This window comes from Schistocerca nitens, chromosome 2 (genome assembly GCF_023898315.1).
Source record: "Schistocerca nitens isolate TAMUIC-IGC-003100 chromosome 2, iqSchNite1.1, whole genome shotgun sequence".
NCBI lineage: Eukaryota > Metazoa > Arthropoda > Insecta > Orthoptera > Acrididae > Schistocerca > Schistocerca nitens.
Genome location: NC_064615.1, coordinates 522,649,289 through 522,676,644, shown reverse-complemented (window position 1 = coordinate 522,676,644; position 27,356 = coordinate 522,649,289). Strand labels below are relative to the sequence as shown.

Here is a 27,356-nt window from a genome sequence, read left to right as displayed (position 1 = left end):
ACCCCTCAGGAACTCCTGGTTACCATTTGTATACCCAGCCAGAAATGGCAAAGTTACATAATGTGCTTGCCTGGGACATGTCTAGCTTATCAAATGCCATAGACGATTTGTTCAGTACTCCCAGACTGTGCTGAAATTGTGCTTTTGGCAATGGTGGGAGTCATTTGTGGCACAAATAAGAAACTGGAGTGTGTGTGATGTTGACAACAGTGACCTACATTGTGCATAAGAAACACTTGTTTCCATAGCTGCTGGCACATAGAGAAGGACCTTCAATTTCAGTGGGGAAATATGTTGCTCTTTGCCCAAGCTGGTAATTGTGGACTACCCATTTGACGTTGACATAATATGCTAACATATTATATGGTAGATGTTGCCATCTGAGACATGTTTCAGTGAGATTTAAGTAGAAGTTCCAGAATGTGCATCTGGAGAGTGATCATTTGTTATTACCAGCAAAATGACTCTACACACTACATTAAATGAATGGTATAGGGAAAAATACATAATCAGTACTGGAAGTGTACCAGCAATGAATAGTTCCAGCCATTTTGTTCATACTTACTTCCTACTGAGTGGAGTAATGGGTCTGCTGCTGTTGTCACTGAAACTATGTGGAAAGTGATAAGGAGACCCTTGACTGTGATATAAATGTTGAAATCCATTTCAAATCAGAAGCCCCCTACCTCATTTTCAAAATTATAATGAAAAATACACAAATGAAAGAAACCTATTTTTTCCACTTATTGGTTATTGCTAGTGCTTATTTTTCTCTTTTGAAGTAGCTGGGTTGGGCAGAATTAAGAGTTTGTGAGTAAAATGCTTGTGGTTGCTTTGTGCTGTTCATTTTTCTTTGTTCTTCAACCATTTGGGAAGCTTCAGTGGCCAGAACTAAACACTTTCCTGGTGTGTATGTGATCTAATACATGGCAAATTTTAGAGATAAAATGTTATTTCACATTAATGTGTTCATTTGAACTTTATATCCTTTTTTAATGAAAACTATTTAACGGGTACAAAATCTGTACTGTGTTTGAGATGAATTTACTGTAATAGTAAATTTTTCCCAAGAATATCTGAAGTGCAGGTATTGGCAACTTGCTACTTGCACTTATTTTGCTGTGTTTTGCTGTCCCTACTTATAAAATACCAGAGACACGTTCAAGTTAACTTGAAGCTGCACATGGTTAGACTAAACTTCAATCTGGTGATTAGAGAGTGCGGAACATGGTTATAAAATTTTGTGTGTGTGGGTCTCTCATGGCACCTGCAACAGAAATTGATTGGCTCATTAGCTATCTCACTGGGAAGACAGCTGTATGGAGACAGCTGTATCAATTCATTCTAAGGGAAGTGTTTACTACCATACTCCTTGCAACCCTACATGTGGGGAATTGTCAGTATGCCTTGTACAGATTGATATTAAAAATGGACTGATTTCCTACAAGTCTGCCATTACTTCTGTAAGTTGAGGAATCTGGTAAGCATCAGATAGGGCTGCAAGAGTACGCATTCTAGTTGATTTATGATATTCTGTTGTTGGTACTGATAAATGCACACAAAAATTTAGTTTCAAGCTATTAGGTGTAAATTAAGTCTGTTTAAAATTATATAGCCACACTTGAGTAGAAGTTCATTAGTGTTAATGTGCACTATGATAAATGTTGATGAAATTTTAAATTTTCAGTAAGGAGTAAGCAAGTCCAAAATATTTACAATTCCTATAGTTATTTTTTTTCCCCCACAACATGGAGTTTTACCGTTGCCTGGGCTTCCAAACATAAGTCATAATTTTTATGTTTCAGTACATGCTGATTTGTACTTTAAAATATTGCTGTAATTTGTAGCCATATTGTAAGTTAATCATATAATTTGGAGAGTAGCCTTATGACAACTGAATCTTCTCTAATTAAGACCTTGACAGAATGTAGTGCTCACCAAAACCTTTTACTCTCTCCTCTGATATGAACTGAAAGTATCTCATGGAGTTGTAAGAGAAGCTTTTATCAGGAATGCTGATAAGGCAGTAGTATCTGTGTCAGTTGTGTTGTATGCTATCAGTCTGCTCTGGTCCATGTGACGTGAGTGTTAAACAACAAAAGACTGGAAGTACAGCACAACTATAACAAACCAATCATTCTGTGATGTATACTAGTCTGGAATGTGCATGTGTTAATTCTGTGGGGTGTCTCTCTATTAAAGACACAGAGCATGCATAAAAAACTTTCTTCTTGTTCCTTATATTCCTGCATTGACATGTAATTGTATTTATGGAACATCGTATTAAGTATAATTATACAAATAACAAAAGTTAAAAGACAATTTAGCAGTTGATAATTCTTAAATCTGTAATTTGGAATATATTTTAGCTGCATGTAAATACAGATCGTTGTTAAATTTTACGTAATTGTTTCTCTGCTGTTTGACATAATTTGATTTCCGGAAAAATCAGTGTTTGTCGAATAACATTTTTAAAAGAGCTAAGTGAACTAATTCACTGGAAATGCTAATTCTGCCCATATATCATTAAAAATTACAAAATAAACTGTTAATCCAGTAAAGATGCTATGTATGTACCCCAACTCTCTCTCTCTCTCTCTCTCTCTCTCTCTCTCTCTCTCTCTCTCTCTCTCTCTCTCTCTCTCTCTGTGTGTGTGTGTGTGTGTGTGTGTGTGTGTGTGTGTGTGTGTGTGTGTGTGTGTGTGTGTGTGTGTTCGCGCGCGCGCTTCTTAACAAAAACAGAAATCTTGAAAGCATATGCCACAACTAATGAGTTAATGAGTTACTGCCGAGTATTATTGTTTCCTTTCAAAAAAATTATATCATATTGATATACAGCATGAACCAGAACTCTGAAAAAAATTTGAGTGCTGTTCAGGGACATATTCTGAGTACTTTGGTATGAGGGACCCATGGTCTCCATTGTCATGTAACAGAATGATTGCATTTCATCTGATTTCTTACCCTCATTTATTTTCAAATCTGTTCTTCACTGACACAATACTGCAAATGACAACAGGAAGCACTGTGTGTCTCATTTGGAAACAAACTTGTTTTGTTCACTCCAGATACTTCTTGTTGACATCAGTAATCTCCACTTTACCCTTGGCTCTCAACCTTGCATTCAGTATTGATTGGTTCTGTCTCTGATTTGTTTTTCTGCCACCTTTAGTTACAGTAACAGTGACACACAGCAGTATTTGTAGGTTTACCGACAAAGAATTGGCAGATATGCACCTTGTGTATGGGTTCACTGAATGCAATGGAAGAGGAGCACAAGGACACTACTCCAAGCTGTTCCCGCAGTGATGGCAAAGACATCACAGCACTTTTGTATCTGTGTATTACTCTGTTTTTCATGTTGTATGTTTTAATGATTGCATTGTGCAGGTGTTTTCAATGTTGTGAAGATACTTTAACAAAAAATATAGGTAACTGGAGTCACAAACCAATAAAATCATAATTAGACTATCACTTTGTAAGGACCTGCTGGAGAACACAGGTCCTTATACCACAATACTCAGAATATATCCCTGAACAACATCTGAAATTTTGCCAATGTCATTCTGGTTCACCCTGTATATATCACATTTGATGGACAAGACAACAGTTAAAGTATAACTTTAATCCATTGCTGTGTAATTGCAAATGCACACTGACGAGGTGCCACTTGACCCAGGTGGTCAAAATAACATTCATTAGAATTTCTTCAGCTACTGGAAGTGAGGTGGTGTAGTATAGTTTCTGTTTTTATTCAGCTTCCTGATAGTGCACATTAACACTAATGAACTTCTACTCAAGTGTGGCTATATAATTTTAAACAGACTTAATTTACACCTAATAGCTTGAAACTAAATTTTTGTGTGCATTTATCAGTACCAACAACAGAATGTCTATCCCTGGAATTTGTGGCAAGGCAGTTCATGGGGTACGCACTGGCATTCAGAACTTAGAGAAAAACCTTTGTTATGTGGGGTCATAATAGCATATTGCAGCATTTAATTTCCTTGGTGTGGAAACATAGGCAAAACTTTCAGAAGTATGGATGTTCTGTCATTATGCACTGTCTTAAATGTATGTCTATTACAATCTGATATTTACTTCATAGACATTAATAATTTGTGTCTGACTGATCTGATGGCAAAACGCTTTTTTATGTTTTTAATTTAAAAAAGGTGTATGCGAATAAATAAAGTACAAAGCTTCAGTCAGAATAATAAAATCTGATAAAATTGCTCAATTATGACAGAACTACTGAAAGAGAGAATTGTTTCTTTACAGTGCATCCAGTGATGATGCTCTAGAGAAACGGACTGCTGTTGCTGCAACAGAGGTATCAGGTAGTGGTACCAATGTAGAACCTGCAGAAGCAAAACAGGCTGACTCCACACATGAAACGCAAAATGACCAGAAAGAGGTAAGGAGCTTACGAATTTCCAACTTTCATTTCCTAGTATTTTACTTTGACTAAAAGCTTTGAATTTTCAGTTTCATTTGTGTAAGAATTTCATATGTTATCTATTTCTTATGCCAATAACTTCTTGAGTGGAAGATCTACTTCTGACTGCATAGAAAGACACTTATGAAAATCAGAAAATAGTTTTTGTAGGTTACTCTATGCTGTAGAGAAAATATATTCTTGCAGTGCAGAACAAATCAGTTGTTCTCTATTACAAATAAAAGTCATTTGGTATGTTTTATAGGGTCTAGAGATTTTATTTTCTTCAAACTAGTGATAAGGCAAATGATTCAAGAAGTACTCCATTATTCTTGTAAACATGAAGCTTAGGATGCATTATGTCATTTAGACCTGTAAAACATGCCCATGAGGGATACTTTACCATTCCTTCAGTGAGTGTGAATGAAGCGTATCTTCATGGTTTGTAGGACAAGGCTACTGAAATATTCATAAACACAACAGGTGTCTCATAGAAAATTAAGTGACAGCTTTTACACTCTACAGAAAAATGATGACAGAGTATGGTGGTGTGCATTGTGCTGCAGAATGTTGTTGACAATAAAGATAGCAAACAGTGTATCATTAGAAACTTGAGAACTCACAGGATGGCATCCAAATGTTGTCAACAAATGAGAATTTTAATGATTGCCTGTGCTGTAAACCCAAGCATATTAACAGGAACATTACATTGATCAGTTTTACATCAAGTTATGATGTGTTCACTAGGGCAGCCCAGTACATACAGTGTCACTCTTGGAATATGGTACCTTCAAAGGTTATCCAACCACTGAAGAAGGGTTAGCTAACAGAAAGGGATCTAAGTTGAGTGGTGAAATGGAGCCATGCTTGTAGCCAAAGACCAGAAGTTTAGGCATTACTAATCATTAAAATAGGTGGGCAAACAGGCATTATAAATAGCTAAAATTGGCAAGGAAAGAATCTATAGAAAATCCTTATACTATACCTTTACATATACTACATTGCACTATTCAGTCAAGCACTCAGTCAACATATTTACATCAACATTGTATTGTGTTACATTTTTAATGTGACTTTCGTGTCTTAAACAGAGTTCTAATAGTAAATTAAGGAAAAATGAAAAATTTTCTTGAAAGCCTATGTATTACGATGCCTTGTTGTCTTATTGGTTGCACACGATACCCAAACACTTTTTAAAATTTTCGGGAGTCCTGCCGAGTCTCCTTTCAGGTAATCTATTCTACATCCAAGAAAATGATGTCTCAGCATCTATAGAGGTAATTGGAGTTGATCTAAAACAGCGAACTATTTCTACTGCAATAAAATGATGACATTGTAGAATTTTGGACATGTTTCTAACTTTGACAAGATCAGGACTTTCTAAGAACATCATTTCAAACTTCTACCTAACTAACAAACCTTATTTCCCTGGCACACTCTCCAGTCTTTGCACTGCATCATCCATAATTGCCACTGACTTCATCAAAGGCTGCCCTATTCCTTGGAGCTGGCAGAACGCTTGTGGCAGGAACCCAAACTTCACTCTCTGAAAAGTGTGTGCTATGCAGACTGAAGTATGTTTGGAAATAGCACTTTTAAAGTTATCCCTGCTTTTTTAATGTATGATAAAGCATATGAGATTAAGAGCAGTACATTGTTTTATTGAATTTCTTCTGGTCACAGTAACTGTAAGGAATTGCTAAATAACTATGTGACACTTGAATAGTTAACTTTTTCCAGGCACTGTTGTAAACAGGAATACTTTTACTGATTCACCTTCTGAAGGATCTAATAATCCTCAATGACAGCAGCAATAAAATGACTCATAGGTTCAGTTGACATGTCAACTGACATCCAAATCATTTTATTTTTTTATTTCATTTTTAATGATATTTATTACTCCATCACAGCATTTGCTTGAGTAACATTTTCGTAAATTTGATGCACTGTGCACAGGTTGGTCCATTTACTTTTCCAAAAACTCTCTGCACAAAGGGAGTCCAGAGTCAGTAAAAGCTTTACGTAAGTAAAATCCAAATAGATATTTTTGATCTGATTTTGCAATTGCATTGGAAGCAAAGAAGTCTTCTCCGTAGCCTTGGAAAGTGTATTTTATGTTTGGTTGCATTGATATGTTAACAAATGAAATATAAATGTACATTTATTGTGATACAATCATTCTGCAATCAGCCACAAATGCAGGTGCTTTAAGTTTTCTAAATAGTATTTTGTGAAAATAAAATCATCTTTCCTGTAGGGATTCCCATTTCACTTCACAAAGTATCCTCATAATACTAGGGTGTTGATTGAACCTACTAGTAACAAATCTAGTACCAAGCCTGCAAATTGCATCAATTTTATCCTTCAATCTGACCAGGTAGGAATCCAAAATGCTCCAGCAGCACTCGAGTTTGTTACACAAGTGCTTGACAGGTGGTCCCTTGTGTTACACTTTCCTAGATTTCTCCTAATAAACCTAAGTCAACCATTCAACTTCCTTACTACTGTCCTTACATGCACGTTCTATTTCACATGATTTTTCAATGATATGTGTAAATATTTGTTTGACCTGACTGTGTCCAGAAGCACACTACTACAACAGGGTGTTTCATAAAGAATGACCTGATTTAAAAACTCTGTGTTTATTGTTAGAAACATACTACAAACATGGGATGCATTGCAAAATACTCACAAAAGCTAAAAGTTTTAGCTATTCTATAGCAAATGCTCTGTGTGTCCATCAGCAGCACACACAATATTTAAACAATAGCTAAATTTGTCATGCACTTTACACAATTTATCTGCTTTTACAGAAGTTATGATAGCTGTTATTCTGTTCTTCACATCTTGTATGTCATGAGGTAAAGGGGAGATGAATGCACTTTTCTTCACATAACCCCACAAGGAAAAAATCACATGGGGTTGTGTAAGTCTTTGAGGCCAAGAATGCAGGGCAGTGCCTCAGGTTCCTGAGTGCCCTATCCATCATTAAAGCAGTTGTTGTGCCAGTGTGGTGGAGCTCCATCCTGTTGGAACATGAAGTCATCAGAATCCTCCTGAAGTTCTGGAATGAGCCAATGCTGCAGCGTTTGAAAATAGCTCATTCCAGCTCATTTTTCCTAAAAATAAAATAAAATAAAAAAAGGACCGTACACTTTTTCACAAGAAATGGCACGAGAAAGTTTACTTTTGGTGAGTCTCATTTATACTCAGTAATATCATGAGGGTTCTAGAGTCCCCATATGTGCACATTATGTTGGTTTATTTTACCACTGACATCAAATGTTGCTTCATCACTGAAAATTAACCATGGTAAAAAATGTATTGTCTTCCATGTTCTCTAGCAGAGCATTGCTGAAGCCAACCTGTTTCTTTTTATCACCAACCTGAAGAGCTTGCACTAATTGTAGTCTGTAAGGTTTATAGACCAAATGACACCTTAACATTCGCCAGACAGTTGGATGAGGCATTGCCAGTTCTCTGCTTGTGAGGTGAGTAGATTTCATGGACTCTGCTCAAACATTTGCCAAATTCTGCCAACCATGTCATCCGAAGTGCCAGATCGACCTGAACCCTTACGTTTACTAGGGCATCCTGTATCTTCAGATTGGTGATACCAATGACTAATGTTTTTTGGTGCAGATGGATTAATGCTAAAATAAAAAGCACGCTGGACGGAAATCACTGACTCAGTCTTTGCAAACTGCAGCACACAAAACACCTGTCAAGCAGATGCCATCTTCCTTCTGACTGACTGAAAACTGAGAAGACTCACTGAGTGACATCTAAAGGCGATTTTCTGAAACTACAGGACGAGCCCATACAAACAACACATATTTCCTTGGTGGACATCCCATGTTTCATAATTATTACCATCCAAAATCAGGTCATTTTTTTTTAAACACATTGTACTCAATTCAAATATTACAGATTTGTGTTTCCTAGTCCTCTGCATTAATTTTTTTTTTCAGGCAAAGAAAGTAGCCATTAATCACACCAATTAGAAATTCTGTCCTGGTCAGTCTGTATCATCCTACAGTAACTCAACGATGACGCTTTCACATACACTACAGCATCTCCAATGAATAGTCATAGGCTGCTGCTCACCCAAAATGTTGGATCACTTACATACATAGAGAACGAGAGTGGGGCTGTTATACTTTCCTGGGAAACTCTTGATGATGCTCAGGACAGCAAAATGAGTTCACCTGTTTGAGAAGTATGTGAGCCAGTCACTTATCTGGGAACCTATTCCATATTCCCAGACCTTCATTAACAGTCTGCAGTGGGCTACTGTGTCACATTACTTATAGAAATCTAGGAGCATGGAACTTGCCTGTTGGCCTTCATCCATTGTTTGCAGGATATCATATGAGAAAAAGGCAAGCACGAGTGATGATTATTAAATCCATGCTGACTTGTGGACAGAAACCTTTCTGTCTCATGAAAATTTATATTTGAACTTAGAATATGCTCAAAAACTCTGCAGCAATCCAATGTTAAGTATATCAGTCAGTACTTGTAATACATTTATCTCACTGGGCCTATGACTTGTACACCAATACAAATTTTTGAGGTTTTGAACTGAATTTGACTGAGTAGGTTCATCACAATAATTAAAGTACTTGTGTTCTAACAAACAACTATTAAACAGACTGGCTGGAGAAATTGGAAATTACTGAAATAAATTATGCAACTCAAAGATTATTAACAGGTTTTCCATAGCAAATAGCACAGTTACATATATAATAATTAATTTCATTTTAGTTCGGGAGCTTGAAAATTTCTGACTGAGTAACATTTTAGTCATATTAGCATTGCAGTCCATCACAGTTTGATATGTAAATGCAGCTACTTACTTGTGCAGTAGTCTGTTTTTCCACATTTGTGACTGTCTCCACTGACAGTTATCAACTAAGTCTCAATGATCTATTTTGAATAATGTCCCCAATGATAAATTTTGCACCACAAACTCTACAACCAATATATTCACCCTGTCCTTCAAGGAATGAGAAGTCTTTCAACAATTTCTTTTTTTTTCCACTTTACGTTATTCTGTCACAGACATAGGTCTTTATACAATGTCATTTATCAAAATCTCAGCTGCAACTACTGGAAACAAAACTATAACATGTGGAACCAACATATTACTGCCACAGTGATTGTAATTATCGAAGCCTGAATATGTTGCACTATTTATGGGACCAAAAACGCTAAGAGTTTCTGGTAAAATTTATGCTCTTTATTAAACTCAATGATTCATACAGCTTAATTTTCCCTGGTAATGATGGGTGATACTGAAAACCCTCAAATTCATGCCAAAATTGAAACAATGCAATAGAAAATTCTCCAATGTTCTGAAAGAAAGCATCATACAAAGTCAGCCTATTACTTTTAAAACAGAAAAGAAAGCACTGAAACTGAGAGTAGCAAACCGAAAGCAGTGCATAACTCTATTTTCAGCATTCTTTTACAATGGAAAATCCAGGAGTATTGCCACAATTTAATTCTCGTACCACTGAAAATATGAGTGGAATAAGTATTAGTGTCAGTGGCATTGAGAGACTTCTGAAGTAGATAAAACTGTACAAAGTCCTAGGGCCCAATGGAATCTCTCTCTGATTGCATACCCAATTTTGCAGCTGAATTTAGCTAGCCCCTGTGTTAATTGTAACACATCATAGAATCCTCTAACAAAAAACAGTGTCCAGAAGTTGGAAGAAAGCAAAGGTCACACCTGTCTACAAAAAAGTAGCAGAAGTGATCCACAAAAGGACCGTCCACATCCATTTGTCACAGAATATTAGAATGTGTTCCAAGATCAAACATAGTGAGGTATCTCAAACAGAATGACCTTCTCCATACCAGCCAACACGGATTTACAAAACATTGATCGCAAGAAACCCAACCCACACTTTTCTCGCATGACGTACTGAAAGCTGTGGGTCAAGGCAATCAGGTAAATGCAGTATTTCCCGACATCTGAAAAGCATTTGTCTCAGTATCACACCTAGGCTTATTATTGTATGGAGTTTCAAGCAAAATTTGTGATTGGATTGAGTATTCTTTGGTAGGGAGGATGCAGAGTTAGATGATGAGTCATTAACAGATGCAGAAATAATTTCAGGTGTACCACAGGGAAGTGTCTTGGTTCCTTAGCTGTTCATGTTGCATATTAATGACATTGCAGACAATATTGGTAGTAGCCTTAGACTTTCCATAGATGCAGTTTTACACAACGAAGCAATTTACTGTCTGAACGGAGATGCACAGATATTTGGTCAGATCTGGAAGGATTTCAAAGTGGCGCACAAATTGGCAACTTGCTATAATATTCAGAAATGTAAAACCGTGCACTTCACAGAACAAAAGAACGTAATATGTTATGACTATAAAATCTTTAATACTTACTTACTTACTCACTGGTCATACCGGACTCGAGAGTCCATTACCGCAGCAACATATTTTCGCCATCTGTCCCTGTCTTGGGCTATTTCCTTCCATTCACCTTCAATACCTAGGTTCCCCAAATCAGCCTTCACATTGTCCTCCCACCTACGCCTCAGTCTCCCCACAGGACGTTTTCCTTCTAGGTGCCCTACCAATACTCTGCGCGCTGCCCTGCCCTCATCTATTCGAGCTACGTGACCCGCCCATCGCAGCCTACGTGATTTAATAATACTGATTATGTCAGGGCTTGAATAGAGATCATGAACCTCTTCATTATGCAGTTTTCGCCACTCTCCGCTTTCATCCCTTTTCGCTCCGACAATTTTCTTCAAAATTTTGTTTTCAAATACTCGAAACGGATTTTCATTTTGCACATTGAGAGACCAAGTCTCACACCCATACAACATAACTGATAGAATAATAGTTTTGTATATTCTAATCTTTAAATTCCTAGACAATATCCGTGATGAAAGTAATCTATTCAGTGAGAAGTAGCACGCATTTCCCGCCCGTAATCTCTTCTTCAGTTCGGATTCAATCCCATTTCTCGAAGTGATGTCCACGCCTAGGTACTTAAATGTGTTCACTTTTTCAAACTGCATGTCTCCAACTCTTAACATTTCCTGATCTAATGCTGTTGGCATTCTAGTAGTAACCAGGTATTTAGTTTTGTCTTCATGTGTTCTTAGCAAGTTTCTTTTTGTGAGTTAATTATGCATGGGCAAGGGCGGATTAAAGGGGGGAGGGGGGGGGGGAATCAAAACTTTGCGATGCATTTATAGCTTTGTCACAGGCTTTTCCGAGGGGTGGCAGACAAATGGGCCACCCGGCTGTCACGTCGTAACATGCCCGCATCTACGTAAATATCTACAGACTGGACAAGAGTGACGGAACAGTCATAGTGACTAAAATAGCCCATGCGTGCTAGCTCGAATCGCCGTTTCTCTATACGATATAATGCCAGGTGACTGCAACAGACCATTTTCAATCGGATCTTTGTATTAGGCCAAATATTACAGACCAGAGATGGGTTATTAATCCAAAATCGTCACAAAGGGACAGAATGATGAGTGTGGTAGCTTTGTGTGTAACAGGTTTTAGAAGTCAATCTGTAGGATTGATTAATGGGAAGTAACCAGCTCTTATTGAAGTAAACATGAAAAATGAACTATTGGGAAAAGTGGCCAGCTTGGCGACAGAAATAAACAAGTTACTACAGTATATTCGCAGGCCAAAGGATGTTGTTTAAACACTGATACTGTAAAAAACTTATAACACTGCACTTAGGTAAAGTAACAAGAACAATGTAAATGACTTACTTTACATCAGACGACTGAAAATCAGACACGTTTTATTAAAAAATAACGGAACAAGCTTCCTCCGTCAACCTTACTGACAACAATGGTGATGTATAACAGAACTATTTTGACCACTTCTAGGCAGGCAGCAGCATTGTTAAGTGCAAAAATTTTGTGATGTCCACTTTTCCTGCTCCGGCCACTTTACCCCACCTTCCCCTACTCGTAAAGGAAAGTACACTAACACGCGAAGTTAGAGATAACAAAAATGTTGTTTGTAATTGAATTCAAAATGGTTTAAATTTGTAGATATGCTCACTAGTGATGGGAAACAAGTGAACGTCAGTCAAAGGTCATACTCCTAGTACCAACTGAAAAAGCTTCCAGTACTTTCCATCTTCTCAGTGTGAATAGTTCATAGAGAAGAACTGCAAAGGTGTAGTTTAAAGATTATTAATAAATTTGCTTAAACTGCTATTTACAGCCTACTGGAGATTTCATCCCAGTAACCCTCATATCAAAAACTTCAGACGCAAACAGCATGGTCAGGTTGATCCACACCTATGTGAACTTCCTGCACTCACTGTTGAGGAGCAACAAGCTGGACACTTTGAAATTGCGCGAAACCTCTGTCTCCGGATAAACTATCCATGAGCAGTATGAGCAAAGCCAACTGGGTGTCCTTAGCAGCTCTACGTCCCACTTTATGTGAGGCATTAATCAAGCCATGCATTTACAGATACATTTCATTAATGTAGTATTTTTGTCAGTGTTGAAATTATTGAACACATGCATATCTATTACACATATATACTCGGCGTACCACCTTGTGACACGTGGTAGAGGGCACTTTTGGTACCACTACTTCCTCCCATCGTTTCCTGCTCCATTCACGAATGACACATGGGAAGAACAGTTGTCAATAAATTTCCGTATGACTTCCAATTTATCTCTTCATGGTCAGCCCGCATCTCGTGGTCGTGCGGTAGCGTTCTCGCTTCCCACGCTCGGGTTCCCGGGTTCGATTCCCGGCGGGGTCAGGGATTTTCTCTGCCTCGTGATGGCTGGGTGTTGTGTGATGTCCTTAGGTTAGTTAGGTTTAAGTAGTTCTAAGTTCTAGGGGACTGATGACCATAGATGTTTAGTCCCATAGTGCTCAGAGCCATTTGAACCATCTTCATGGTCAATGTGATGTAATATGTTGGCCGACTTTTCCTCTGATGTATGTCCTTTAACAGTAAATCTCTGTGATGAAAAACGCCTCTCTCATAGGATGAGCTGCTGGAGCTTGTTGAGAACTGCAGTAACACTCGAGCTGAATAATCGACCCCGTGACGAAATATTTCGCTCTGCATTCGATATTCCTCTCTCTCCTAGTAACCCAACATGCTAAAGGGTTCCAGACTGATAACCAGTACACAAAAAGCCATTTCTTTTGTGGATGAATTGGGTTGTCTAGAGATTCTCCCAACCCCTGGAATCTGGTTTTCCTACAGTTTGTTTGTGTGGTCATTCTGCTTGAAAGACCCTACAGATGGTTACCTTCAGGTACTTTCCCAATACGAAGTCTGTTAAAAAAATTCCGGAACTTTGTCCACAAAATTTTTCTACGCTTACTTTTTACTTATTCTGACCTGACCTGACGAGCTTTTTCTGGTCTTGGAGAAGCTTTCCCCAACACATTCTGAAGTCTGAACCTCGGTCCCAACATCATAACCATAGACCCATGTCATATCACCATCATCTCGTTCTCATTTGCGCGATCCAAAAGCTCTTTACAGATTGCGAGGCGAAAATCTTTCTGGTCTTAACTCTTGAGCCGTGGTACGAACTTGGCGACAAGATGATGCATTCCAAGATGTTGTCAGGATTTTATAACATGATCCAACTGAAATTTTACATTCTTCTGCAATCTCTCTGACAGTCAGTGTTCGATTGACACGCACAATTTCATTTACGTGCCTGACATGAGCGTCGTCGATAGACATCGAAGAGAGTCCTGAACGAGGGTAATCTTTAACTTCCGTCTGACAAATTTTGAACCATGTGAACCATTCGTAACACCGACTACGGCGTAAGCACTCATCACCATAGATTTCTTGCAACATTTGGTGTGTCTCCGTAAAGGATTTCTGAGTTTCACGCAAAATTTAAAGCAGACGCGTTGCTCCTCTAACATTGTCTTCTCTAAATTCGCAAACTGTGCGACACAATGTCCTACTCAATACAGCACTGAACAATAACTAATGGATATACAACAATGAAACATCCGGCAGTTACACATTACACACAGGAGAGTGCACGGATACCAACAGCATTTTGCTCCAACACACCATTGGCGCGATATTACGAATTTTTTGAACAGACCTCGTGTTTTCTGCTTCTACTGGTTTGTCACCAATAGCGTGTTAGAAAACTGACACATTTCCTCGCCCACTTATGGGCAAAACATTACATTCATTTACGTTGAGGGTCAGCTGATAGTCCCTGATCAAATTGCCGTTGCAGGTCTCCCTACAATTCGCTACCGTCTTTGGGCATTGCTACCGTCCTATAGACAGGTGCACTGTCTGCGAGCAACCTAACGGAGCTTCCGACGTTTTGATTTTCGCTTTTGATAACGTGGTTGGGAAACAGTGATCCAAATTCAGTTTTAATAAAGTGTCATTCTTAATCGCAAAGTATTTTATTCGTCCAGAATGAGATTTTCACTCTGCAGCGGAGTGTGCGCTGATATGAAACTTCCTGGCAGATTAAAACTGTGTGCCCGACCGAGACTCGAACTCGGGACCTTTGCCTTTCGCGGGCAAGTGCTCTACCAACTGAGCTACCGAAGCACGACTCACGCCCGGTACTCACAGCTTTACTTCTGCCAGTATTTTATTCGTGGTAACCGACAAAGACTGATTACTTCATTATACATGGGTTGGGAAACAGTAGCGGCAACACTGTTATAATTCATACCACACTTTATTGACAGACGTTCACCGTATTACACGCACTCAGTATAATCGCCCCACATCTCGATCACCTTCCCCCCACACAGATGGAAGGCGTCGTACACCATAGCGCTTCCATCTCTGTCAGCGTCGCGCAAAGGCCGACCTACGGCACGGATGATGTCTTCTCTTGTGTTGCAGCGCGTGCCTCAGAGAGGTTTCTTTATTTTTGTGAACAGACCGTAGTAGCACTAACTCCTACAGGGTGAATACGATGGATGTTCCAATATCTCCCACCCCCACGTACGCTAGGAGTTCCTGCACGTGGTTCTCTGTGTTTCATCGTGCATTCTCGTGAAGGATGATTGAGATGCAGTGCCAGAAGGTGCAATTTCTTCTCGGTGCGGGATGACGATGATGTCGCAATAAACTGCTTAGTAGGCTGCACTGACCAACTGTTAGGGCGCTTGAACTGGCCTCTGGCACTTTGAGACGGTACACACTGCAACTGACGCAAATACAGCCATCGCCGTTCACTGCAATACTTCAACTGACCTGCTGTCAGCTACAGACAGAGCGCAAGCAATTTGAGACACACTTTTCATATTACGGCAGAGTTTCAAATACTTTTTATCCAACCCTCGTGTAAGCTCAGAGACAGGTTTTGTTCCTGGTGTGTAAGTGATGTCAGCACAATAACCACTGTAACAGCAGAACTAACAATTGTAAACAACAGATGTGCATTCTACGAGTCAGTTGTGAGCAGGCGGTGTTAAGTAGTGACTGCGCGGCCATAATGTGTCAACGTTGTTGTGTCACAAATCACAATGGAGCAACATATCTACATCCTGTGTAGACTCCCGAGCAAAACGAACGACACGTGAACGTCTGTCGCGACTTTATTGAAACGCAAAACGTGGATAGGCCTTTTCTGAAAAAAAAATCACGAGTGACAATACTTAGCAAGTACAGAAATTTACATGACAGGTCCACGCTTTGACGTAACCAAAGAAGGGCTTTCCTGGCAGCTGTACATGGTTGTATGAAAGTTCTGTGCGTTATTCTGAAATGAGGGGGGATAATATTTAGAACACCTGAAGCATTAAAACAACCACTTTCACTATCCTCTATTTACTTGTAGTTTTATGTTGTGGGCAACCGCAGCTGAAGTAATCCATATTTGACAAATAAACCGCTTCCAGCCGTATATGAACCTTTATTTAAAGACACATCACCGGTTTTGTGATATCAAATCACATTCTCTGGTGTACATACACCGCTAAAACTTTAAAACCAAGAGATGGGAAGGAGGGGGACTTTGCCCACTCTAAATAAAATGCTGTTACCCGCAACAAGCAGGGCGTCACGAATCAAATTCACCAGTTGGAAAAACAGGCATTTTTGAACGTCGTACATGGTGCCCCATATAAAACCGAAACCCCTCACGTAGTGATCAATCATCTCGAGTCTCATTTGCTTGTGAAGTGGCAACACTAGCTCGAAAGTTGTCTACGCTGCCTCAAAGTTGAGTGCAGCTGCGTGGTCGTGCGTCAGTCGTTGTGACAAGCTCGTGTTGTTCAGTTGTTACAGAAGTGTGGCAATTTGCATTAGAACAGCGAACTGTTACGGTGAAGGCTCCATCAAGGAATGTGTATCAACGACGTACCCTGGTAGGAAACTCACCACAGCCAGAAATATGCAAGATATGTACAAGAAATGGAGGGCTGTAGGATCTGTTAAGAATGTGCAGAGGAGTAGGCGACCGATAGTGATGACACCTGAAACTATAAACAGAATTTGCGTGCACATAACGAGATTTTCCCGCAAGTCGATAAGGGTGCTATCACAGCAGATTGGTGTAGCTCGTGTCATCGTGTACTAAAAGATGTGAAATTAAAAGCATATCGTGTGAGTGTCGTGCAATCCTGAGGATCAGGATTAAAAAAAGTGTTCATTATTGTGACTGGCTGTTAATATCTGTTGGTTATGGTCACTTGGACCTTTTCCTTCACATCATGTCAGATGAGGCCTTGTTTCATTCGTCAGCTTATGTTAACTCCCGGAACCACAGATACTGGTCGCAGGACAACCCGCATGTTCTGCATGGAGAACCTCTCCACTCAGAGAAGATAGGTGTTTGGTGTGCGTTGTCTGGCATGCACATTATTGGCTCCAATATTTCAATTACGTCTTAAACAAAGCCACGTATATAGAGATTTTCGACTCTTTCTACGTGCAGTTAACAGGTGCAGAGAAGTAATATGCAGTATTTCAACAACATGGAGCAACCGATTACGCATCCAGCTGAAGTATGGCTTACATCACCAACGTGTTCTCTGAAGATAGATGTGTCAGTAGATACCTTTGGCCTCCCAAGACCGCGAACTTAACATCGTGCGATTTTTATTTATGGGCACACTAAAAAGCGAAGTTTATGCTGACAGCCCTCGCACAATAGGCGATTTTAAACGGAAAATTACTAGAGAGATTAACATCATCACCCCTGCAGAATTTAGCGTGCTGATGGTGACATTATCACACGAAGACAGCGATGCCTGGGCGCCCGTGGCCACCACCTCCAAAGTCTCTCATAAACAGTTAACTACAACTCTTTCAGCGTTACCTTTATCTATTTTCTTTTAGTTAGTTCATTGTTACTTGAATCTCGGGCGCGAGGCCTACCGGCTTTATGTAGGACACCCTGTATGGTGAAGCGATTGGAGGGACGCTGTCCGCCTCCTCCTAATGTGACATTAACGCGGCTTTAACATGCCAACTTTTTTCAGCTGATGAATCTGATGTGTGGGTCCTGCTTGTTGCAGGAAATAACATTTTATTGCTCGCGGTCTTGCGGTAGCGTTCTCGCTTCCCGCGCTCGGGGTCCCGGGTTCGATTCCCGGCGGGGTCAGGGATTTTCTCTGCCTCGAGATGACTGGGTGTTGTGTGTCCTTCATCATCATTTCATTATCATTGACTTGCAAGTCGCCGAAGTGGCGTCAACTAAAAAGGACTTGCAATACGGCGGCCGAACTCCCCCCGCATGAGGCCTCCTTCATTTAATTTAGAAGAGGTTGGGTCGTTTTACTTCCCATCTCATGCGCTTCATATATTAACGATTTATGCGCGTCTCGTGATGTTATTTGATATCACGAAACCGGTCGTGTTCCGTAAGTAAAGGTTCATATGCAGTTGGAAGCTGTTTTTTTGTCAAATACGTCCTCTATTCTTTATTTATCCAGTTTCGAAGCTTTTTGGACTGTAAACAAAAAAATGTTCAAATGTATGTGAATTCTTAAGGGATCAAACTGCTGAGGTCATCGGTCCCTAGACCTACAAACTACTTAAACTTACTTATGCTAAGAACAACACACACACTCAAGCCCGAGGGAGGACTCGAACCTCCGGCGGGAGCGGCCGCGTAGTCCGTGACATTGCGCCTCAAACCTCGCAGCCACTCCGCGCGGCTGTAAACAATAAAATCAACATGATACTGTGTTGGAGTTCTCCAGAGATCATTTATACATCTGTAGATTTTTTTACCGTTAAGAACGACGTGTACGGTTGTTCCATCTACAAGGAAAAATAATCACAAATCTGGACCTATAGTCGGAAAGCTCGTATTTGCTTAGTAAACGGCAGTGCAGCACCGTATGGAAAGGTATTGCCACGTAGTATGTTACTTACCCAGGCTGGTGTTAAACGGATGCGTGACTGTGGCGACTGTTGGGATAGTGGCGATCGCCTTGAATCACGCAGTCACCGCGTCGGCACTGGGAGCCCTCGGACTTGGCACGTGCGCGCGCGTGTTGACATCGCGTGGCAGGTGCAGCCACTTTACAACCTGTCGCTGCGGCTGCCTCACGCGCATGGAATCCGCGGCTAAATATACGAGACGCCACCACCGTGTCCCGCCCGCCCCGTTTGCACTGAAGGTTCGTAAGCCGTCTTCAAACGACACTTTAGCGCAGATATGGAGGCGGTGACACGGTTCCCAGCGGGGTAGGGAGCACCCAGATGGGATCACGAGGTACGGGATCGCGAACGTGGTCTAGACTGCAGCGCCCTCAGGCAACTGTTAGCAGCTACGTCTGGTACAACGCTAACACCTATTTTGTTTCGGAAAACAGCTGCGTCAGCTTCACTGGTATTTATCAAAGATAGATGGAGAAACTACTGAAGAGCGGTGCGGAGAAGTTGGTGGATTCAAGGGCGTTGAATTTACTGAAAAAAAGAACTTTAAAAATATTTAATATTCGCCTAGACAAAATTTCTTCGACCACAGGGTAGGTCACAGTGTGTGGCTCACAAAGATTTTTCGGTATTATGAAGAGTGAAAAATTAAGTTCTCCGTCGGAACCCGAGCACAGATAGTCGGCCGGCCGCGGTGGTCTCGCGTTTCTAGGCGCGCAGTCCGGAACCGTGCGACTGCTACGGTCGCAGGTTCGAATCCTGCCTCGGGCATGGATGTGTGTGATGTCCTTAGGTTAGTTAGGTTTAAGTAGTTCTAAGTTCTAGGGGGCTAATTATCACAGCAGTTGAGTCCCATAGTGCTCAGAGCCATTTGAACCACAGATAGTCGAAATTCGAACACAGTGCTCGACCAAACATAAGCTCAAGGGATGCTATCGATGACAGTGCTGCTAAGTCAGAGTTGCTAAACACAGCCTTTCGAAATTCCTTCGCGGAAGAAGACGAAGTAAATATTCCAGATTGCGAATCAAGAACAGCTTCAACATGAGTAACTTAGAAGTAGACATAGTCGGAGTACTGAAGCAACTTAAATCACTTATTAAAAGCAAGTCTTCCGGTCCAGACTGTATGCCAGTTCACAGTATGTTCAAATGTGCCCGCCTGCTTAACTGGGTGGTAACGTGCTTACTTCCCGTGCAGCGGGCCCTGGTTCGATTACCGGCCGGGATGGAGATTTTCTCCGCTCGTGGACTGGGTGCTGCGTTATCTTTATCATCATTTCATCCTCATCGCCCAATGTGGCGTCGACTGAAGTAAGACTTGCACTTGGCGGCCGAACTTCCCCGGACGGGGCCTCCCGGCCAGCAATGCCATACGCTCATTTCATTTATTCCTTTCAGAGTATGCTAATGCAATAGTTTCGTCCTTTACAATAATGTACAACCGTTCGCTCGACGAAGGATCCGTACCCAAAACCTGGAAGATTGCACAGGCCACACCAATATTCAAGAAAGACCGTAGGAGTAATCCACTAAGTTACAGGTCTGTATCATTAACTTCGATATGCAGCAGGATTCTGGAATATATATTGCGCTCGTACATTATGAACGGTCTATTGCCGGCCGGGGTGGCCGAGCGGTTCTAGGCGCTACAGTCTGGAACCGCGCGACCGCTACGGTCGCAGGTTCGAATCCTGCCTCGGGCATGGATGTGTGTGATGTCCTTAGGTTAGTTAGGTTTAAGTAGTTCTAAGTTATAGGGGACTGATGACCTCGGAAGTTAAGTCCCATAGTGCTCAAAGCCATTTGAACCAAGAACGGCCTATTGACACATAGTCAACATGGATTTAGAGAACATTGTTCACGTGAAACACAACCAGCTCTTTACTCACACGAAGTATTCAGTGCTATTGACAAGGGATTTCAGATTTATTCCGTATTTCTAGATTTCCAGAAGGCTTTTGACACTGTACCTCACAACGGCTTGTAATCAAATTGCATGCTTATGGAATATCGTCTCAGTTATGTGACTGGATTCGTGGTTTCCTGTCAGAGATGTCACAGTTCGTAGTAATTGACGGAAAGTCATCGAATCAAGTAGAAGTGATTTTTGGCGTCCCCCAAGGTACTGTTACAGGGCTTCTGCTGTTCTTTATCTATATAAACGATTTAGGGGACAATCTGAGCAGCCGTCTTAGGTCGATTGCAGATGAGGCTGTCGTTTACCGCCTAGCAAAGCTATCAGAAGATCAAAACAAATTACAAAACGATTTTGAAAAGATGTGTGGCGCGAAAATTGGCAATTGATCCTAAATAATGAAGAGTGTGTGGTCATCCACATGAGTGCAAAGGAATCCGTAAAACTTCGGTTACACGATATATCAATCAAATTTAAAGACCGTAAATTCAACAAAATACCTAGGAATTACAATTACGGACAACTTAATTTGGAAAGAACACACAGAAAATGCTGTGGGGGAAGGCGAACCAAAGACAATGTTTGATTGGCAGAACAGTTAGAAGACGCAACAGATCTACTAAAGAAACTGCCTACACCACGCTTGTCCGTCATCTTTCGGAGTACTGCTGCGCGGTGTGGGACCCTTACAAGATAGAATTAACGAAGTACACCGAGAAAGTTCAAAGAAGAGCTGAACATTTTGTATTATCGAGAAATAGGGGAGAGAGTGTCACGGACTTGACGCAGGATTTGGAGTGGACATCATAATTAAAACAAAGGCGTTTCTCGTTGCGGCGGAATCTTCTCACGAAATTTCAAGCACAAACTTTTTTCCTCCGAATGCTAAAATATTTTGTTGATGCCGACCTACATAGTGAGAAACTATCATCACAACAAAATAAGGGAAATCAGAGCTCGAACAGAAAGATCTGGGTAATCGTTTTTTCCGTGCGCTGTTCGAGAGTAGAATAATAGAGAATTATTATGAAGGTGCTTCGATGAATCCTGTGCCAGGCATTTACAGAGTATCAGTTTGGATGTAGATGAGACGAGGTCAAAAATTGGTCACCTCCAGGAGGAACGATGCAAATACCTTGTAACGCCGCTTCTAATCATGGTAATGAGATCACTTCATTGAGGAAGTGTCAACAAGTTCGTATATGCATCCTAAGCCGCTCGTCGATGATTAGATCCTATAGAGGTATCAGACAGTGGCGACGTTGATTGCTACATTCCAACCGGTATTCCAAATAGTCCTAGACATTTATTTGCGATTAACAAAAAAATGGTTCAAATGGCTCTGAGCACTATGGGACTCAACTGCTGTGGTCATAAGTCCCCTAGAACTTAGAACTACTTAAATCTAACTAACCTAAGGACAGCACACAACACCCAGCCATCACGAGGCAGAGAAAATCCCTGACCCCGCCGGGAATCGAACCCGGGAACCCGGGCGTGGGAAGCGAGAACGCTACCGCACTGCGATTAACATTGGGTGATTTAGCGGGCCAGACGAGGTGCTGTAGTGAGCTTCAGTGTTTGTCAAACCAGGAACCTATGTGTGCAGCTGTGTGAACGCAGCTGTTCGTATTTCAGGGGACCAGAGTGTTCGTCAAACCAGGAACCTGTGCGTGCAGCTGTTAGTTTCTCAGGGGACCGGAGTGTCCACTGTACACTCTTCACGAATTTGTGGAAGAAAGATAAACACTTAGCCACCGAGAATGATGAAATAAACGTCCTCGTTCACGTTCAAGGTAACCTGAAATCGTGGGCCCACGTCATGATAGGAAAAATACCCCCAAAACATCAGAGTACAGCCTCAGTACGCCGTGGGCTAAATACCTCACTGGGCCGCCAGTGCGCTCGACACCTTGCATAATTGGAGACAGGCGAAGTCGCGACTCATCGGACGACGCTACACACCTCCAGCCGTCTACTCTGCAGGTTCTGTCCTGTTTGCCCACTGAGACATCCACCTTTGTGACGCTGCGAGCAAAGGTCTGTTGCGAGGTACCCTAATGTTAAGTCCCATAGTGCTCAGAGCCATTTGAACCATTTGCGGTACCCTACTCAAAGTGTCAATTACTTGCAGACTCATTCTCATTGTTTATGCATGAAATGGTTGAAATGGATCTGCATTCATTGGCAGTAACAATTCCTGTCATTTCTGAAATCGAATGCCATTGACAAGGCGTTGACGGTTGCCTCTGGTCCCTGCCTGGTCGTCTTTTTACGATCGAAGTTCTTATACCGTGTTACATGGCTTCCTTATAGATATGTTGGACAGTCCGCATTGATACTAAAACAAATCGAGTAATTTCATTGGCGGTGTGGTTATGGGCACTTCCAAACGCAATAGCTCGTTTCTGCCACTCTGTCACGCCTGCATGTCCACCCATCATACCACTTGATTCCATGAAACCGACCGTCACGTTCTGCCAACACCCTCCCTCCTCTCCCTCCAAAACGACCGGTGAACTATTTTAGGACGGTGACTAATATTTTGTCCGGTGAGTTTACTATTTGTGGAACGCCTCGCTGACGAATTCAGAGTTCGTAGTTCCAGCATCCATACCTTCCACGTTCATCAGGAAAAGTTTTCGTTACAGCGTAGTCAGTGGAAGTACACACAGTCACTGCTTAAGTAGACATCTTGAAGATTTATGTTCCCGTCCATTCCTTTGCTTTTACAGGAATAGTAGCTCTTTTAACCACTGGCGTATTATTTCCCGTTATTTTATCACAACAAATCATACCAAAGACAATGCATTTTTAGAAGATAATTAATGCTCCGATGCCTTGGAACAGCGTATTTTCTTATGTAAGTTATAATACGAAAGTCACCAAAAACTGCACTTTTGCTTCATAAAGCTGTGTTCCACTACGGCATTTGCTTGGTTGGGCCGTTGACGTAAAAGAGATCTTTCACAACGTTGCTTTACGTTTCATGTCATAGCGGCAAAAACCGATACACTCGATTCTGTTCTTCACGTTCGGCGATTCTCGGTAACGTGAAATTCTACGTTCTGCAGTCGCAAAACTCGACACGCTCCTCTTTGGAGTCCGTGTTTCCCTCCAGTGTACAGGCGGGCTTTCACACTCACCAGTGCTAGATTCGGCGCCCATCCACTGCCCTTGCTGCTACCCTCTGTGTGCAAGCGATTGCCCCCTTCCTCCACCCCTCCCCCGCGTACCTACCTCTCTCTCTCTCTCTCTCTCTCTCTCTCTCTCTCTCTCTCTCTCTCCCCCTCCCCCTCTCTCTCTCTCCCTCTCCCCCTCCCTCCCACCCTCCCTCTCTCTGTATGTGTGTGTGTGTGTGTGTGTGTGTGTGTGTGTGTGTGTGGGCGCGCGTGCCATCTTCTTTGTGCCATTAAGAGATCAGGCAGTAAGGCAATAGAATGAAAAGTCGTAGCACTTTTCTTGAGCCTACGTAAGGAGTCTCAGAAGCGAAGGAAGCAATAGACTGCCTCGAAATGGAGCGTTGAGCCTTGTATCTACGGTAGTATTTAATAAAAGTGAAGCACAGACGGAACGAAGATTAAGTTAAACATTGTTTGTTAGTAAAATAAATCTTTACTCCCTGGAAATACAATATGGACTCAGCACAAGTTTACCAATGCTTACTATTCTTCTGCAGTACTGCTGGATATCTGGTCTGGCAGCGACTACGACCAAACCAAACACATTTTTAATCCTCTGAAGTCTTCCGACCTATATTATGGAGTCTCGTACTCAAGAATACGTCCGCAGATATTTAATATTAAACCCGGAAAACTAACCTGTAGGTACCTGTAGTTCTGGACATCCACAGTGAATTGATTTTGCCTGTGTTCTGGGTGGTTTAAATGAAATTCCGAACATGTGGCTGAATTTGACCGGACGGGAGGTGTAGAAATTAATTCTAGGAAGAGTACTTGTGCATTTTTGGAGCATTAAAGCATAAAAACTGATGATACCCAATATATAGCGTAATTGCAGTATGGAAATTCCTCACCCTACGTGCTGCAAGAGTCTCACTGGTATTGAAAATTGGATGCGTCAGACACCCAACTATCAGTAAACACACACCAAATAGTAACGGCAGTGGAAGACAGAAAAGACAGTGTCCATGATGTGATCCATTTCCCTAAAACATATTCGTGGTGGATACCACGCCCTTTGACTACGGAGTCGAGAAATCGATCTGCTTTGGTGTCTATGAGATACCACTGTAGCGTTTTCAGGTTGATGGCAGTGTATCCCTATGGATAAATTGCACAAAGCGTAAAATCCAAAGCAGTGTTTTCAACATGAAGACACTAAAACGAGCGAAGAATATCGCCATAGCTTTTCACATAAACCGAGAAAAATTGTTCATCCAACCATTATCAGAAGATTCATCCTGGTGCTCTTCAAACCACGCACGTACATAGCGAGCCGAGTGACACATTGCGTCGTCCTGCTGGTTGATGACATCTTGCCGAGGAAAAACAAACTGCATCCAGAAGTGGACATGGTCCCCAAGGATAGATGCATACTTGTATTGATCCATTGTGCCTTCCAGAATAACGAGTTCACCCAATGAATCCCAGAAAAACAACCCCAGACGATAACGCTTCCTGCTGGTTGCAAGGTGTTTGCTTCCACATATTTCACGACCTGCAAAGCCAGTGGACATCTGTCCATTGGAGCATAGAACGTGATTCATCTGAAGAGGCCACCTGTCGCCACTCAGTGGATGCCTAGTTGCAGAGCCGCGCGGGGTAGCCGAGCGGCCAAGGCGTCTTGTCACGGTGCGCACGGCTGTCCCCGTCGGAGGTTCGAGTCCTGTCTCGGGCATGGGTGTGTGTGTGTCGTCCTTAGCGTAAGTTGGTTTAAGTTACATTAAGTAGTGTGTAAGCTTAGGGGCCGATGACCTCAGCAGTTTGGTCCCATAAGACCTTACCACAAACTTTTCAGCTGCAATATTGGCGTACAAATTCCAGCCTCCGTCGCCGATGAACAGCAGTCGGCATGGTTGCACACACCAGGTGCAGCAACGTTCGCAGAACTGTTGTTCAGGAGACACAGTTGAATGCTCCCTTGATTCATCTGGATGGTCAGTTGTTCCATAGTTGCACATCTGATCGCCCATACAATTTCCGCAGCCGTCGTTCATTGGTGTCATCTATGGCCCGTAGTGCATCACGGATGCCTCGGCGCCTGTTTTCTATAGCGGCATTCTGCCATGCACGGTATACCGGGTGATCAAAAAGTCAGTATAAATTTGAAAACTGAATAAATCACGGAATAATGTAGATAGAGAGGTACAAATTGACACACATGCTTGGAATGACATGAATACAAACGTTCAAAAACTGTCCGACAGATGGCGCTTCATCTGATCAGAATAGCAATAATTAGCATAACAAAGTAAGACAAAGCAAAGATGATGATCTTTACAGGAAATGCTCAATATGTCCACCATCATTCCTCAACAATAGCTGTAGTCGAGGAATAATGTTGTGATCAGCACTGTAAAGCATGTCCGGAGTTATGGTGAGACATTGGCATCGGATGTTGTCTTTCAGCATGCCTAGAGATGTCGTCGATTACGATACACTTGCGACTTCAGGTAACCCCAAAGCCAACAATCGCACGGACTGAGGTCTGGGGACCTGGGAGGCCAAGCATGACGAAAGTGGCGGCTGAGCACACGATCATAACAGACCGACGCGGGCAAAAGATCTTTCACGCGTCTAGCAATATGGGGTGGAGCGCCATGCTTCATAAACATCGTACGTTCCAGCAGGTGTTTATCAGCCAGGCTGGGGATGATGCAGTTCTGTAACATATCGGCGTACCTCTCACCCGTCACGGTAGCAGTTACAAAACCAGAATCACGCATTTCCTCGAAGAAAAAAGGCCCGATAACGATAGATGTGGTAAATCCAACCCATTCCGTGACTTTCTCGTCGTGCAATGGAGTTTCCACGACAGTTCAAGAATTTTCGGTAGCCAAAATTCTGCAGTTGTGGGCGTTGACAGACCCTTGAAGCGTGAAATGAGCTTCGTCAGTCCACAACAAGTTACTCAACCAATCGTCATCTTTCCCCATCTTTTGAAACGCCCACACCGCAAATGCCCTCCGCTTCACTAAATCGCCAGGTAACAGTTCATGATGCCGATGAATTTTGTACGGATAGCATCGGAGGGTACGCCTAAGTGCCAACCAAACAGTAGTGTATGGAATGCCGGTGCAACGTGCGACTGCACGAGCGCTGACTTCCCCGTGCATAGACGAACCCGCTACAGTCTCCATTTCTTCCTGAACCGTCTCAGCAGCATTACGCCTTGTGCTCGGTCGACCACTACGGGGTTTATCGTTTAAACAACCCGTGGCTTCGAATTTCGAAATCATTCTCGCCACAGCTGCATTTGTCAACGGACCTGTCGAATCCCCTTCCTATGGCGATAGGATCGTAACGCTGAACTAGCACCTTCCCCATTCTGATAATACAGCTTCACTAAAAGCGCCTTTTCAGGTAACGTCAACATGCTGCGACTGCTGGCGCATCTGATTCTCTATCTCATTACAGCCCCTTTTATACACGATTGTCATGC

At 41.8% G+C, this 27,356-nt stretch overlaps 1 protein-coding gene across 4 annotated transcripts in view; it reads left to right on the top strand.

The window, feature by feature from the left end:
- The window catches only part of LOC126236505 (pleckstrin homology-like domain family B member 1), a 1,102,343-nt gene that overhangs the window by 863,294 nt on the left and 211,693 nt on the right, over positions 1–27,356 (top strand). For all 4 annotated transcript variants that reach the window (XM_049945868.1, XM_049945867.1, XM_049945865.1 and 1 more), the window contains one exon: positions 4,282–4,417. In XM_049945868.1, the coding sequence (XP_049801825.1) occupies positions 4,282–4,417 (136 nt within the window). The remainder of the gene's footprint in view (positions 1–4,281; positions 4,418–27,356) is intronic.